This window comes from Cydia splendana, chromosome 1 (genome assembly GCF_910591565.1).
Source record: "Cydia splendana chromosome 1, ilCydSple1.2, whole genome shotgun sequence".
NCBI lineage: Eukaryota > Metazoa > Arthropoda > Insecta > Lepidoptera > Tortricidae > Cydia > Cydia splendana.
Genome location: NC_085960.1, coordinates 5,640,383 through 5,657,316, shown reverse-complemented (window position 1 = coordinate 5,657,316; position 16,934 = coordinate 5,640,383). Strand labels below are relative to the sequence as shown.

At 42.8% G+C, this 16,934-nt stretch overlaps 1 protein-coding gene across 12 annotated transcripts in view; it reads right to left on the bottom strand.

Moving 5' to 3' along the window:
• Nucleotides 1–8,891: 8,891 nt before the first annotated feature.
• Nucleotides 8,892–16,934, bottom strand: part of LOC134789893 (tight junction protein ZO-3-like) — a 145,581-nt gene continuing 137,538 nt past the window's right edge. For 8 of the 12 annotated variants that reach the window (XM_063760573.1, XM_063760597.1, XM_063760590.1 and 5 more), the window contains 6 exons: nucleotides 16,575–16,710; nucleotides 15,623–15,775; nucleotides 14,924–15,035; nucleotides 14,751–14,826; nucleotides 11,297–13,938; nucleotides 8,892–10,173 (listed from right to left, as the gene is read on the bottom strand). In XM_063760573.1, coding sequence (XP_063616643.1) covers nucleotides 9,950–10,173; nucleotides 11,297–13,938; nucleotides 14,751–14,826; nucleotides 14,924–15,035; nucleotides 15,623–15,775; nucleotides 16,575–16,710 — 3,343 coding nt within the window. In that variant the 3' untranslated portion in view covers nucleotides 8,892–9,949. Of the gene's footprint in view, nucleotides 10,174–10,756; nucleotides 10,838–11,296; nucleotides 13,939–14,750; nucleotides 14,827–14,923; nucleotides 15,036–15,622; nucleotides 15,776–16,574; nucleotides 16,711–16,934 lie in introns of all 12 variants that reach the window. The other 4 variants (XR_010144132.1, XM_063760581.1, XM_063760657.1 and 1 more) reach the window with 4 other exon arrangements.

Sequence of the window (16,934 nt, the reverse complement as noted above, 5' to 3'; positions counted from 1 at the left end):
TTTATAATTTAAAATTATAATATTATTGAATGTATTATTTATTAAGTTCATGTTGATTTTATACAAATAAAACTGCAAATTATAGCAAACATTGTTTTTTTTTATAGGCAGAGTGTCATTACGAACCATAAAGCAAATACTGCGTCTAGTTTTTTTTAATGGATGAATGCCACGATGCTGTGTCACAAATATCTGTGAAATGAAAATTAAAAACGAGGACTTTGCCGGCCTAGGCCTGCAAGATGTGTATGAAATTCCATTAACGACCTTTTGTCCTAGCCGCACCTGAAACGTCATACTTCGCAGCCTATTATAAGGAACATAACATCAATATTTCATTGCATGTTTGAGAAAACAATATTAATAGTTAATTTATTCTTTCCTATATGATTTCTTACACGCTACAATTGGTACCTATTCACTATTCAGCTCATAGTAACTATCCGCAGTATTTTTTTTACAGAATGTAACCCTTGTTGACCTGAAGGTAAAAGTTAAGTGGTACTTATACCTACATTCATAGCGCATCGATCTCATCATCGGTCATTGTAGTCACATTAGTTTACATAAAAAGCGAAACTAATTTAATTTCACACTTAGACAGCCAGACGTATCTACGACAGCTTAATTAGGCATGTATTTAACAAAAGAAACGTAGGTAACTACGAATAAACTTTCGTAATTATTGGAGAAAATCATGATGTCCCAATGGCATTATTTCATGCGAGATAAAAAGTACATCCGCTGATAATTGGAAAATACTTGTTTGAGTAGGTGTAGGTACCTACAGGTTAAGTAACTTTAGGTCGAAAAATCGTAAATGCGTCAGTTTACTAATAAATCGTAAAATATTAGCAATCAATTATTTATTTTATTTAGTAGGTAACCCACATACTCGTATTGCCTCGTGACAGAGTGCAGCGTGACATGAAATTTATTCCGCTCTATTGCGTTGCTATTTATTCGTGATTAATACTTATTAGCTAAAATTGGATATTTCTGAATACTTCTACTATAATTAACAGACCTAACAGTTTAGTTTTGACTGATATTTTAAACCCAAGCCATGAAAATTTATCGTTAAAATTCAGTAGCTAAATACAACTGTGGCTAAATATGAAAATTAAGCAATAATTGCAAAGATCAGTGCAGGCCTACTGACTTTTACTTCTCATTACATAAATACCTAAGGATATTTGAAGCTCCTAACTTAATTTCAAAGCTTAATTTAAAAGCTTACCGCAATCAAAACCTGTCAAGCATTAATAGGTTTACCGCTAGGCCTATAGAGCTTATCTATCTCACATTTAGCTTTCTATTCTCTAAGTAGACTCTCTGGTAAAGGTGTAAAGCTCCGTTTCGATAATATTATAAAAACGAACCATGACATGAAATAATTTGAAGTAGGTACTTACCTAGTACTGTATCCGGTTTGAATCTTCGGTGACATTTACTCGCAGACAATCAATTTTAGGTCAGTTCAGTCGTAAGTTAACTTTAATTATAATTATTTAATGTGGAGCCTATAGTTATTTATTATTTATTGTATTTTGGATTTTAATTACCCGTAGGTACATCTACGAAGGAGAGAAGAGAGAAGTGGATTTGATTGACTTGAGCGTAGGCATAGAGAAATAAGAAGGTACCTAAGCTTAGAGTGATTACTCTATATATAGATAAACACTCATTTATAATTTAATAAGAATTAAGTTTTAAGCGCTTACACAGATGATAAGGGTCTATTATTAAGTTTTAAGCAATTTTAAAACTTATTAATAATACGTTTTACTAACCCCCCAGACAATTATTATTTATTAAGTATGGGAACTAATGTTGATGTATTGAGTGAGTACTTTAGAGTACTTTACTTATTTCTTTGTGGCGTAAGGTAGGTCAGCGAGTTATCCCAATGTGGTAAAATAAATTTCCTAGTTGCATGTGTATCAGAACTATTTAGAGCTTGCAACACGTAGGACGCATAGGTAATCTTTTACTTCAATAATAACGGCGAGTAATGCCCATATCATACCATAGTACAGTCGAAGATAACAGTGCTTCATCAGCGTAGGATGCGGATTACCTACTTTTACAGTAGGTACATATGATGCTAATTTACCGCCCTAGTGCGGTAACTAGCACTATACGTGCGTATGTCGATAATTTACACGGCCATATGTACTGTAAAACGTTGTACAGTACACGTGCGAAAAGGTAATTCGAAACTTGTGTCAATTTAAAACAATCCCTTCGGCCGTTTTTTAATTTATCGCCACTCGTTGCGAGTTCCCTACTCTTCGCTCTTGTATCGTAATGTTTAAGCCTACTATTTAAGCTTAACATTTAACATTTTCAGTGCTAAGCGCCCCATTTCTACTACAAAATTAACACACTCTGCGTGTTCTTGGCAGTGAACGTGCATAAGTACCTAAATGTTTATAATTTATACTTACTGCAGCATTTTTCAGTGATTGTGGAGATTTTTTCACATGATTACTTACTGTTAAATTTGTTAAAATATCGGTAACTCATTTGCGTTAAATACAAAACATGTAGACAGTAGGTAAGTACATTACTGTTAATTTTTTTAGTTTAGGTATTATCGCATTATTCGTCAAAATAATAAGATATTACCTATTCGTGATAAACATCCTGCTTTATTTGTATCTATTCCGTACTGAAATGTCAAATCGATTAGACAAATTGCAGCATTCGAACTGTCTTTTTAGTATCTGGGGTAGGTATAGACGAGGTTTAAATCTGTGTGAAAATGTTTGATTGCATTTGCACTGTTGTGCACGAGTGTCCGACACGACGCTGAGATGCGCAGGTATTACTCGGCGACTGCGATTGATACAATTTTTTTGATTGCATCTGCACTGTTGTGCACGAGTGTCCGACACGACGCTGCACGACGCGACACGGCGCAGATATTACTCGGCGACTGCGATCGATACTAACTTTTTGATTGTATCTGCACTGTTGTGCACGAGTGTCCGACACGGCGCGGAGATGCGCAGGCATTACGGGGTGACTGCGATTGATACCGCGCGTCACTCATCGCCTGACACTGTTTGCGACATTATGCCCGAGCTCGGGCCGTTAAGATTCCACTGCGCTCATCTTCGCGCATATATATAGGGTGAATCAAAGAATATAATACTCAGTAGGGGTAAATCGTCAATAACTGGCCACCCTTCAATAACTAGCCACCTTATACTAAAATGAATTATGTTTATAGGTGAATAGAATTATTTTTTTCACCTTATACTAAAATTAATTATGTTTATAGATGAAAAGTATTTATTTTGAGTATAAGGTGGCCAGTTATTAAACAGTGGCCAGAGTGTGTCAGAGCTAGCACTACGTTCTAATCCCTATACTTATGCGCGAATATATTTGTGTGCCTAGATAAAAAGATAAAAGATCCCGGATTATTTAAATAGATTGCGAGTAACGGTTTGAAAGAATACGTAGGTAGGTATTCAGATTGTAATTGGACAGTTTATTCGGTGTTAATTTTGACAATGCCGCTTTTTTCCTCTGATATTTTAGGAAACCGAGCTCTGGTCAGTTATATTTAGGTGTTTGAGAAAACGACTTTTCGTAGTAAAATCTGTTGGACTAAGCTTTATATACAAAACAGAAGCTTAGGTACGTAGTTTTCGTAAGCTTCTCTATTTAATATTCCTCAAATTTATTAAGTACAGTTATTCTCACAACTTGATTTATTATTATAACAAGTTTGGTTTGTTTTTTATACTAGTCAATATATGAAAACCTATATGAAAACACTTATGCTCGCTAAAAGCGTCATTTTCCGCACTCATGCTATTAGCTCAACAAGTGCAGTGTATAATGGTATAAACACGTCCGATTTACACACAGTTCGAGATAAACATTAACACACATGAGAATCATTGCACGCATTCGCATAATCGCCGTGCGAACATCGGGATATTCACACTTCTTGGTGCTTTATTGCACAGATAATACCTATTAAATATCTGGAAGACCGAGCTTTGCTCGGAAAATATATAAGAAGGAACTCAAAAATGCGCGTTTTCCCAGTGATAAGACCTAGCTAGATCGATTTATCGCCCCCGAAAACCCCCATATAGCAAATTTCATAGAAATCGTTGGAGCCGTTTCCGAGATCATCGAAACTTATAAATAAATAAACAAAGAATTGCTCGTTTATAACTTTTTAACTTTTATAACTTTTATAAGATAGATTACTTACTTTGGTGTCATTTTTCAAGTTTTGGGAATGGAATCAGATTATTTGATTTCATTCTCTAATTCCTCATTCGGGTTCCGCCTTTTTTTTTTTTTTTTTTTTAAGAGGGGAAATGCTTTACGCATACCACCCGGCGCGGGGACGAGCCGGGATGGTTATGTGGGACTCCCTGTTGTGGGCTAATGAGACCCCAGGTTTACCCACTAAAACCCCTCTGTTGCCGCCTCGCTGCTATATGGCGAGGTCCCAGGAACGCCGAAGTACTCTTCCGCAACCTCGCCAGCGGCCGTCCGGACTCGGACCCGACTCTAGGGGAAATCACCCCTTCACCTCAGTGGGCGCGTTGATTACACATCGCGCCCGCCCACGCAGGGACCTTTGTGTGGGCGACAGACGTCCCCGAGCCTGCCGCCCACAAGTGCCCTTATGGGGGTAACCGGCGGTCGTATGCCAACCGCCGCCGCCCCACGCGCTTGCGGCGCATTGGCTGAGAGGCCGGATCTTCCTCTCTGCTACGCTCCGCTGCCTCCTTCTGCACCATCACGTCCTCGCAGAAGGAGGCCACCGCCTTCCATCGACTCTCCCCACCAAGCATGGCTTTTACCACCGCTGGCAAGGACAAGTCTCTCCCCACTACGGCCACGAGTGCGGCCCTCTCATCAGCCCACGCTGGGCAAATGGCCAGCGTGTGTAGCGCCGTGTCTTCGGCATTGCCGCAGTCGTGGCATTGCATAGTTGGTTCCCGTCCCGCCCTCCTACACAGGTATCTCCCGAAGCAACCATGCCCCGAGAGGACCTGAGTAAGGTGGAAGGAGAGGAACCCCCCCTTTCTTCTGATCCATCGCTCCAGAACGGGTCGGATGGCTTCGACGGTCCAGTGGCCGGCACTTGGCGCCTCCAATCTCTCTTTCCACTTCTGGAGGAGCACTCGACGGGAATCAAGTCTCCAGCGTCTTACCTCCTCCAGAGGTGGTTGAACCCCCCTGGCCCGCGCCTCAGAGACACGCCAATAAACATCAGCGAGCGCTGCTGCGTCGAGGTCCCAGGGCGGAGTCCCCGCCAACACGCACGCTGCCTCGTGGGATACGGAGCGGTATGCCCTCACCATCCTGACCGCCATAACCCGCTGCGGCCTCCGCAACTGGGCTTGATTTTCGGCGGTCAGGGTGAATGCCCAAATGGGCGCCCCATATAGGGCCATCGACCGCACAACACCCGCGTACAGTTTCCTGCAGCCCACATTCGGCCCACCGACGTTGGGTAGAAGCCGGCTGAGTGCCGACGCCGCTCCAATTAGTTTGGGAGCAAGGCCCTCAAAATGTTTCTTGAACGTCCAACGGCTGTCAAGGACTATGCCTAGGTACCGCATTGTCGACTTGACACCAATGGACGTTCCCCCCACCATTAAGCTGGAACCCGCCGGAGGGGCCTTCCGAGGCCCATGGAAACACAAGGCCTCTGATTTGTTAAGGGCCACCTCCAGCCCCAGCCTCCTGATCCGAGTCACGACCGACGCTACTCCCGCTGTGGCCCGAATTGACGCCTCCCTGAAGTTGTTGCCGCGAGCCGTTACCAGTGTATCGTCGGCGTAACAGGTCACGCTCACCTCCGGCAAGTTGGCCCCCTCAGCACCCAGTCGTACCCGATGTTCCACAGGAGTGGTCCTAGGACAGACCCCTGTGGAACGTCGCACGACAGCCCCTTCTCCTCCCAAACACCGCGCGCAGGGTACCTAACGGTTCTATCGGTGAGGTAATCCTCCACCGTCTTCCGCAGGTACTCAGGCACGGCATGGCGCTTCAGTGCCGCCTTGATACAAGCCCAGGGCAGGGAGTTGAATGCGTTGGCGATGTCTAGAGACACCGCCAAAACCACCTCACCCCTGGACACTGCTTCATCCGCTAGAGCCTTCACCCTCGCAATTGCGTCGATCGTGGACCTGCCCCGACGGAAACCGAACTGATGGACACTGAGGTTCGGTCCCAGCCCCTAGAGGTGCCGCACGAGACGAGCAGCCACCACGCGCTCCAACAGCTTACTGGCCTCGTCCAGCAACACTATCGGCCTGTAAGCCGAGGGCGAGTCCGGCGGTCGCCCCTCTTTCCTCAGAAGGACAAGTTTTCCCGACTTCCACACACGAGGAAACCGCCCCTGCGCCAAACAGCCGCTGAAAAGCGCTCTCAAGCGCGGCTCGAGTGGGCCCAACGCCAGAACCCAGGCCCGGCCGGGGACTCCGTCGGGGCCGGGGGCAGTGTTTTTGGCTCGGAGCCGGAGCACCGCTGCCCCCAGTTCACACTCCGTTACTTCCGGCGCCTCGCCCACATCTGCTACCCTGGGAGGTGTCATTGGCGGAGGTATGTGTTCGTCCCTTGTCGGGAACAGGGCACCGACCACCTGCTCGAGGAGCTGTGGCTGGAGAGTTTGCGTTAGCGGGGGTGCCCAGGGGCGAAGCTTTCGCCTCACCATTTTATACGGCCTCCCCCACGGATCGTTATTTAGAGTCTCCAGCATCTCCTCCTCGGCTAAATCCTTCGCCCTGTCGATCGCTCTCTGCAGTAGCTTGACGGCCGCCGAGTATACAGCATATAGACGCTCCTCCTCTGGCACGTCTCGAATCCGCCGCCTTCTGCAGTGAGTATAATGGCGTCTTGCAGCAACGCACGACTGGCGCAGCTGCGCAAGTTCCGCGGACCACCAGTACACTCCACGCCTTGGGGGAATCGGGCCGACCCGTTGCATGGCCGCGTCACACACCTCGACCATAATACTCCCCATTCTCTCCGCCTCCGCATCGACATCAACAGGGCCTTCAGGGACTGACACCCAAGCTTTTACCATAGCTGCCTCTATAAATATATCCCGGTCCAGGCGCTTGAGCGCCCAACGCGGGCCATCCCCTCGCAAGGGCCGATTCTGGCCGTTCGGGTCCGCCGGAAGAGTGGAGACCTCGAACCGAATGTATCGGTGGTCCGATAAAGTCTCCACATCCTCCAGCACCTCCCAATCTCGAACACGGCGCGCCAGGGCAGCGTTTGCGAACGCGACGTCAACGATTGAGCCACCCTGTTGCCGCACGCACGTGTTTACCGACCCTCGGTTCAGAACAACGAGCCCAGTTGACACCGCCCACTCCTCCAGCTCCGCACCACGGGCGGTCGTTGCTGGAGATCCCCACGTCCTGGACTTAGCGTTGAGGTCTCCGGCCACGAGCACCATACCGGGACGGCTTCTGCCGATCAGTGTCCCGATCTCGACCAGGAACGGTTCAAATTCGGCCAAAGTCCGGTTCGGCGAGAAATACACACCAACCAACATTGTGTCGCCAATCCAGGCCGCGACGTAACCGTGGCCCCTTTCCACTCTTTGTAGCGGCGGAGAACCAGCGGACGGATTGACGATTATAGCCGCTAGACCGTCCAAATCTCCGGCCCAATTGTCTCTAGGTGGGACAGAATAAGGCTCAGCAATAATCCCAACTCCGATTTGCCATTCCGCCAGGCTTTGAGTCAGCAGGTCCTGGGCTCTGGCGCTATGGTTTATATTCCCCTGTAGAAATCGGATGGCCATTATTAATCGAGAGCCATTCCCTCTGCCGCCTCATTACGGGCCACAGGTGTTTTTGTAGCCACTTGAGAAAGCTGCGAGGAGACCCGGGGGCCATCACCAGCTTTCTTCCCCTTTCTCGGACGTGATGTAGTGCATGCCTTGGAGCCAAGGACGTGACTTGCCGGCATGCCCGCCGTGTCGCACACGGCACAGTGGGGCGCCGCCGAGCACTGCGCCGCCTTATGGTCAGGCTTCCCGCAGCGGTAGCACAGTCCGCCACGGTCCACCTGCGCCTGACACTGTGCTTTCACATGCCCGCACTCCAGGCAACGGAAGCAGCGCATTACTCTCGGCTCCAGCAGTTTGACCTGTGCGGAGGACCACCCCACCAGGAAACGACCGCCATCGGCCACCTTTTTTGCCGCCGTGACCGGGCAGCGCACCCACACTGTGCCAAACGTAAGTTTTGGGCATTTTTATGCGATTTTTTTATAGGTATACAATTTTATTTCATAAATAAAGTCCTCTTCCTTCAGTTGTATTCAATTTAACCCTTTCAACACCAAGCCTATCGTGTGCATGAATGTACGAAGGTTGATATTGGGGCTGTAGCGGCGCGTGTCTGTGGACATCTTTGGCGGTCAAGGGGTTAAATAATAGCAGACTCGAACTAAGAACTACAAGTAAGCAGAAACAGAGCGCACTTGGACCATCGGAACTGTCCTGCCCAACTTTTTTTGGAAGGTACAGGGCAGTCAAGAGTGACCGAGGAACTGTAGTACTAGGACAAGGACTGACCTAAGGAACAATCGTGCCTTAGCAGAACCGTCTGAGACTAACATGCCAGGTTTCTCATACATTTATGCCGTCACAGCTCTTGGTGGATAGAGATTTTTGAAATAAGTAGTACTTTTTAAGTTACATTTTAAGTCATTTTGCAGGAGAGGAAGTTTCCTTGCTGGTGTTCATAAATTATGGTAGTCCACAGATGATACAAGTGTCTACATGTTCATATATTCTTCCCTTGTAAGGGTTTGTAGGGGGTTAAGGAGGGTTCCTTAAAGGAATATACCTACTTGGTGAATGGTGATAAAGTAAAAGAAAAATCTGTAGATATAAAATTTTATTGTAGAGTCATAGTTAAACTCATCGTTAATAACAAGAAAATATACAATACAGGTATAAGGCGAATGGGAAATAACATACGAGTAGAAGTAGCGCTTAAATCCACAACTAAGGTTTCTTTAGCAAGTTGCAACGCAATTGAGAAAGACATCATGGAAAGGAAAATGGTAATAAAAGTTCAGCCCCGTATTATTAATTTGACACAATTTGATTACACATTTATTTCATTTCCCTTTCCATGACTCACGTTAAAAGCAACAGTCACATCATTATTTTGAAAAGTCAAAATACGAAAACATTCCATTCGGATAAAACATCCAACATTCCGATTTCTATTTCTAAATACAGATGCATTACATTAAATAATAACATTACAATATCAACATTATTACATCTATAGTAATAGCTCTAAGTTATGGTAAGGCATCTTATTTAATGATAAATTCTTGAACATAATTTTATTAAAATGTTTCACTAATTTCACAATTCCAATCATTGAATTTATTCATTTTATTATCACCAATTGACACCAAGACTTTAATAAACCCTTTGATAACTAACTAACGTGAAAAACTATTCTTAAAATCTAGTCTTGCCAGAATATTATCTTTGCAGTGTTCACTTCTAAATTTGTGTTATCAGGGCATATTAATTATTTTATACATAAAATATTGGCATAGCAAGAGCACCACCAATATTACCGTGTCAAACCAAGCTCTCAAAGCCTAAAATTACTTAAGAGATTTTCTAATATTAAAAAAAAAATATCTCTTTGAGAATGCGTTTTATGCGAATTAAAAATGCGGTCTTATGGCCTAAAAGGTGGGAATTTAGATACAATTTGGAAGAACATTATCTTTGCAACCCCATTAATGTTAGACAACTGGGTCCAATATTATGGTATAAAAACAATAGCCTATTCAAGCTATATAGTGTCATATTTTCACAATTAACCGTCTAATATATTATATTTATCATATATTCGATTGGTCGTACATGAGCTCAAAATAATCACGAGCTAACAACATTTTATACCGTGAGCTAAAAATGATCAACTTTGACAGCAACAGTGTTGAGTGTTGTAGTCGCAGGGAGATGTATCTGGTCCCAGTCGGTGCTGAGGTGCGCCTCGGTGTCGGTGGCCTTGATCGTGAGGCCTAGGGAGGGGACTGCGTTGGCGCAGTGCGGCAGCCGCAGCGTCACTGGCCGCAGGAACACCAGCCCTTGCGGACCGCACATCACTAGTGGGGATAGCATCGCTTCACCTGTTCAGGAAAAGACGTTAAAGTCCTGCAAACATCTTCGAGCTAATCAGGAAAATAAAAGAAAGTAAAGGAAATAATAACATCAATCATATAGGTATTCGTTTGATATTTGTTTTAGTTAATTTTAATTGAAAAATTAAATTGGTAAAACTGTTTAGGGTGTATTAAATATGATATGTACCTAGTTGGATAATTGAATTAGAATTGAGATGTGCTAGAAATTCGAGCAGAAGATGATAAAATCTTTTGAGTGCTAAAAGGTGAATAAGTTGTTTGGTAATTTGTCAATCGTATTAGATAACATCAAAGATAGTAATGTACACTGTAACACACAAACACAAATCGCAACACGTTTTATGCATTATATTAAGCATGCCAAGCGGTTAAAATGGACAATGGTCACGAAACAAGAACAAAATTGAAGTCATAAGAAGAATTAATAAAAAATAAGATATTTAAATAAAAAGGATATAGAGAAACTACAGTAGGTAAATAAGAACAAAAAAATCTTTCATCAGTGAAAATAAGAATAAAATAATGTGTTGATACGAGTACGAGTATATAGAGTTTTGGTCAAACATACAATCATACGGTTGGTTGAACGTAGCATAGGCGACGTCGTCTCTCCTCAATCTCTAAGTACGAGTGTATTGTGTGGTAGAAGCTGCACAAATAAATGATAATAATACATATATGACTGACCTGGTTAATAGATGTATGTAAAACGAATATGATAAATGTACATATGTTAAAAACAAATAAAAACTATACAAGCAATACTTTATACTATAAATACTTGGTAATTGCTGTACATGTAGAAAGTGCTCTGTATTTATGACTTTGTTACATGAAATAAAGCGGCCTAATAATGTACTACGTAATGATAATAAGTGTCAGAAATTAGAGTGTGTTCTATACATAAAGGTCTATCTACAACCCACATGCTTCACAATGTCCATGCAAAATATATAAACATATTTATTGTTTTGTACATAGCTAGCTAAACAGTGGTACAGTCACTAATCAAATTTGTTGCTCCTCTATTATCATCGTTAATGCCCAATTAGTAAGTGCTTTCTAGATTCTAGACTACAGGCGCGTGCTTCATTACAATAAGCTTTACCGTTGTCCATATCGATTGGTGGCCCCCCCACGCGCTGGCTCAGCCTCGGGTCTGACACCGTAAAGTAGATCTTTTGCTTGATACCAGGAGCTATAGCTTTAGGCGGGATGATTAGGGAAACTCCCCATTGTCTATCTTCTAATACACCGCCTTCACTGTCAAATATTCCCCAAGTAGTATGCGGACCATCAGGTTCTACTTCCTCTTTATTCTCTGAGGCACTTTCTGACATGGATGCCTGAACCACTGTGTTCTGATTGTTAATAACGGTTGTTTCGTTCTGACTTGAAGACATATTTTCAGAATTTTCTTGGCTGCTCTCAGGACTTTTCTCTACTATCCTTTCGCAGAATTTTACGGTTCTACTAGGTTTTGGAGGTTGATCCTCTAAATCTTGAGAGGTGTAAGGGGTACTTTGAGGCTTATTTTCAAAGTTCATGCTGCATTCAGATGCATAATGAGTTTCCATAGACGTTGTCGATTCATAAGGTACAGGAGAGGTAGTTGCTTTTAAAGCATTCGATATGTGTTCGGTCTTCCCATGCAAACGAGGTGCGTATAAAGGTTCACCTTTGAGTACGGTAGATTCTATGTTCAGTGACTTTTCCTTTTCTGCGTCGGTTTTTGACTCTGTTAATCTGAGTTTTGAAAAATCTATTTCTTGGAATGTCTCCTTCTCAACGCAGCTTTGTGCTTCTGTCTTTGTTTGATAAATAGGTTCTCGGCGGGATAAATGATTAGCATCACTGAGTTCATACGGGCTACTTCTCGCGCTACCTTCTTGGGCTTGTAATACTTCTTTAGTTTCCTGGTGGGATTCGTATATTACACTATCTTTTAGTTCTCTTTTGGAAACATACAAAGGTTCTCTCATTTTAGCTGCATCACTTTCATTTGCTTCCTTCCTGGTTTGATAAATCATTTCCTTTTTAGCTTGATTTCTTTGTTTTATCATTTCCAGTTTTTCTTCTAGTCGAATACCATAAGTGGACTCTTTACTGGCTAACATAGCGGCTTTCTGAGATAAAATTTCTTGTCTTGATACATATGTACACTCTGCTGAAGCGGGTCGAACATCTGGTTTAAACTCAAGACTGTCACTCCTCGTACAATAATTAGATTCCGAGCTGCTAGATTTGATCTCGGATCGAGTTGTATATGGTGATTCTGCTTGCCCTGTTCTCGACAGCATTTCCGTTCTAGATGAATATGGTGGTTCGCTCATACACTTAGCCATAGGTGATAGCCTTTCGGGATAATTTACTGGAGTTTGTAATCTTCTGTCAGGCCTCACACTATAGGGATTCTCTGACCATGAGGTGCTTGCTGGAGGATCATACGTCCTTCTACCATACAAGGGCTCTTTAGCAGTAAACGACCCGTCCATTCTTTGCTTAAGCATTTCTTCCTTGGTATTATAAGGTGATTCTGAAAATCTCTGTCGCAGCATATCTTCTTTAGTAGAATATGGACTTTCAGAAGTCATTCTGTGCCTAAGTATGTGCTCTTTGCTAGAATAAGGAGATTCGCTGTACAATGAATCTGGTTGCTTAACGATGTCCTGCTTAGTAGCATATGGATTATCGTTTATTATTTCCCTCCTGGTGGCATAAGGGCTTTCCCTAATGGACTCTGATCTGGTACCATAAGGACTTTCTCTAACAGAATCTGTTCTTGTTCCGTACAAACTCTCTCTTACAGAATCTGTTCTAGTTCCATATGGGCTTTCTTTTACGATATCGGTCCTTGTGCCATAAGGACTCTCTCTCACACATTCAGATCGTGTTGCATAGGGATTCTCTCTAATGCATTCGGCTCTAGTAGCATAAGGGTCCATAAGGGGCATGCCCATAGACTGTCGGTTTCCATACGGACTTTCAAAACTCTGATTAACTTCAGATCTACTGGCATAAGGGTTTTCGCTTGAGGTATCATACAGAGAAGCATACGTTCTCCTTGGTTTAGGAATAGGATCATAAACGAGATGTTCTTTGGTTTGGTAAACAGGTTCTGGAGGTAGCGGTTGCGTAGGGTGGAATGGTTCGTGTTTTGTTTGCTGCTGTCTTTGGTAGATGGGATCTATTTTGGTAATCATATTAAAGCCGGGCGACTGGCCGTAAATGCCTCGCCTATTATACTCTATGAGGGAATTCTGTCTGCGTAACAGTGGGGTAACTTTCGGTTCCGTTTCTATCTCACACATTGAATTTTGCCGTCTTAGATTTTTAATGACGGGTTTGGCGTCGTAATCTCTAACTGTGCAAATTACGCCATTTCTGTCGTCACAAAATGAGCTTTGTCGTTTTAGGATTGGTTTTAAAACTGGTTTTTCACATGAGGACGAGTTGCTACGCTGCAACATTTGATTTCTTATTTGCGTATTTCTTATATGCGTATTCAAGTCGCTAAGATCAGACTTCTCTCGTCTGAGCATCGGCATTTGATGCATCTGATGTCTAGGCTGCAAGTCTGTCTCGCATAATGACTTTTGCCGAGATACTTTTTGGGAATTTTTCGTTTTTGATCGGAATAGATCGAGCACAGCGTTTTTAATAAACGATGGCTTTTTAGACAATTTCTTTTTTGTTTTTGGTGAAAATGATTCGTCGCGCTCCACGCTCGAGTTCATGGCATCGGATGAACTGCGGAAACCCACAACCAAAAACCCACTTAGTTACGCTATGATAAGTAATCTGGACACTTCAGACACAACATTAATGTATTAAATAGAACTTATGAGATCAGATAGAATAAAAGCAATGAAAATCTGAAATGTCCAAATTTAATGGCAATTTTCAAGAAGTGAATTTAGAGATTCCTTAAAAAGCATATTGAAATAAATGCCCCTTGAAGGAATGAAAAAGAAAAGATAAACAACGAACGAAAGATGATAGAATATAATTAATTTCAGGAGGGAAAAGACAGCCAAATGAAAACCAAAGACGTCGATGTACAATGTAATGAGAAAAACTAAGCAAATAGAAAGACAAATTAATTCAATATGCTTTTAAATAGAATTTTCAAGTTGCACTAAAATGCAGACACGCACTGCCAATAATAATTGTCATAACAAACAACTCTAAATACTCTAATATACAATGTTATTACAATTTACAGACTTACCCCAATATAGAGATATGTATATGTTACAAAATATGTATTATGTATATTCATAACCACATACAAGACCGATACTAATACTGTGGCCCGACAAGACATTGTTAGTCGTTTGTGAAGCGATTGGTGTTTGCATGTTAGAGCAAATTGTACAGGGCTGATGTAAACGGGACTGAAAACGGCTAGAGATTCTCGAAGATATGATTTTTGGAACATGCAAATTCAGAGATATGTATTGAGGTATACTTTAATTTATTTTAGAGTTTGAATGTATTTGTAAATTAGGGGACTGATTGGTAGTGTAATTACAAGGTTATACCGTTTGATAAGGTCTTACCTTATATTGTGCATGTGTTGAGGCTTTCTATATAGTTCGAAGGCGGATCCGCGTTGTTCTCGACTGCCTGCTAAATCTGGGAAGATAAATAAAATGATATTGTTTAGATTGTGACAAGAAAAAGTATAAATTTTTAGCGTTTAAGGCATTTGGTGTAATAACAAATAGGTTACCTATGAGATGGGGGTTGTGCGGCAGGTTAATGGCGCGGTGGTGGGGCGGAGGCCCGGAGTACGGCGGGGACTGGGGAGGCATCTGACCGCCGTATGACATGTTTTGTTGATGCTGTAGACAAAAACGATTTGATCACATGTGCGTAGAATTAATATTTTAAAAGGTGAACTTTAAGAAGCTTTCGACACGGTTGCAAAACTGACAAGTGGTCGACTAAACTTTTAAAAGGTAGAAATAGAAAGAACAGAATATATATACATTTATTTGAATGTGAATTATATGTATTCCAATTTAAGAAATAAAATAGGATATTCGATATCGACAACATAATAATAAATTTAGCCAAGAATTCCACAAGGCACTAAACTAGGGAATGCAAATCGGTTATTTTTTGTATGGAAATAACCGCGGTTTCGGTTAATAACCGATAATTTCCATACAAAAAATAACCGAAAATAACCGATTTGCATTCCCTACACTAAACTAGGTCCGGTACTATTTAGTATTTATGGTTATTGATGATTTCAGAGTTGCTATTGTAATGGATGGACTCCTATTGCAGTAGATGAGTATTTGTAACGAAATATGTATAATGAAATGCGTCGGTGTTGCCCGTATCACATAACTGCACAATAGAGTTGGCTACGGAGTTCCTCAGGGCAGTATTGTAGGTCCAACAGTGTTGAGCATATAGTTACTTGTGGGTAGCTGTTGTGCTGCACGCGGTGGTGCGGCTGCGACAGCGAGTGCTGGTGCGAGTAGTGCGGGTAGTGCGCGGGCGCGGGCGCGCGGGGCGGCGCGCCGGCGCCGGCGCCGGGGCCGGGCGGAGGCGCCGCTGCCGGATCCATGCTCTGTTGAAACGTTTCACAAATATAAACTTTAGTCATAGGCAAGCAATTTAGATGAATGTCGATTGGTTTTTATAAATTAAAAGTAAATACACCGAAAAATAGGTGGATAGTATTCGGTTGTGAGTATAAAATAAGTGTTAAAAATTGGTGAAGACAGAATTCTTCTTCTTCTCTGTCGTATCGCTCTTGACAGAGCGGTCCGCATAGATAGTAGAGGCGGATACAGCTCTTCGCACGATCTCCCGCCATCTCTCCCAGTTGGCAGACTGTCTGGCACAATCAGATACGCGGTTTCCCACTGCGGATTTTATTTGATCAGTCCCGCATAGGTGATCTGCCGCGCGATCTGGTTCCCTCCACTCTTCCTTGTACGACCAGTCGCTCTATAGAGTCGTTATCTCGCCTAGAGACATGATTCGTTTGACAGACAGTATTCGCCTATTCAGAAATTATGAATGACCACTAAGATGTTCATCGTTTGTGTTTATTTGACCAATAGTTTACACAGTCCCATTTTGCACTTGATGTATGTTTGTCGGGTGGCGACATTTAACCTCCAGGGCACAGTTCGATAGTTTCATGCTGCGTATTCGATTTTGTAGCGAAATTCTGATAAATGAAACGCCATGACTTTCAGAATAGACTCGGGAAGCCGAAGAGTTCTAATCTGATATGCACCATTTACTGTTTAAATGTTTTTAGACCCAGTGATATACTCCAACGGTAAAGCTTAGCTCAAACATGTGTTGTATTGCGTCTTCGATTTAGAAACAAAATTTGACATTAATGAGTAACATACCCCATTCCTGGGGTGTCCCGGGTGCGGCTGGTCGGCGGGCGGGCGGTAGTGCTTGGGCTTGGGCGGCGGCACCGGCTTGTAGGGCGGCGCGCCGCGCGCGCTGTAGTCCGCCTGCGACGCAGAGTTGGTGCGGCTGCTGCACACAAACAGAACAGATTGTACAGGTTCAGTGACCAATGTTGAAGCACTCAACCTTGTAAGTTTTTTTTATATGTAGGTACCTACTAAGTTAAATATCTATGAAATTGTAAAGATGAAATCGTCAGGTGACAAGCAAAACTCACTAATTACTAAAAAAGCATTAAATAAACATCAAACTTATTTAAGTACCTACTAATATGGTTCACTATGGCTATGAAC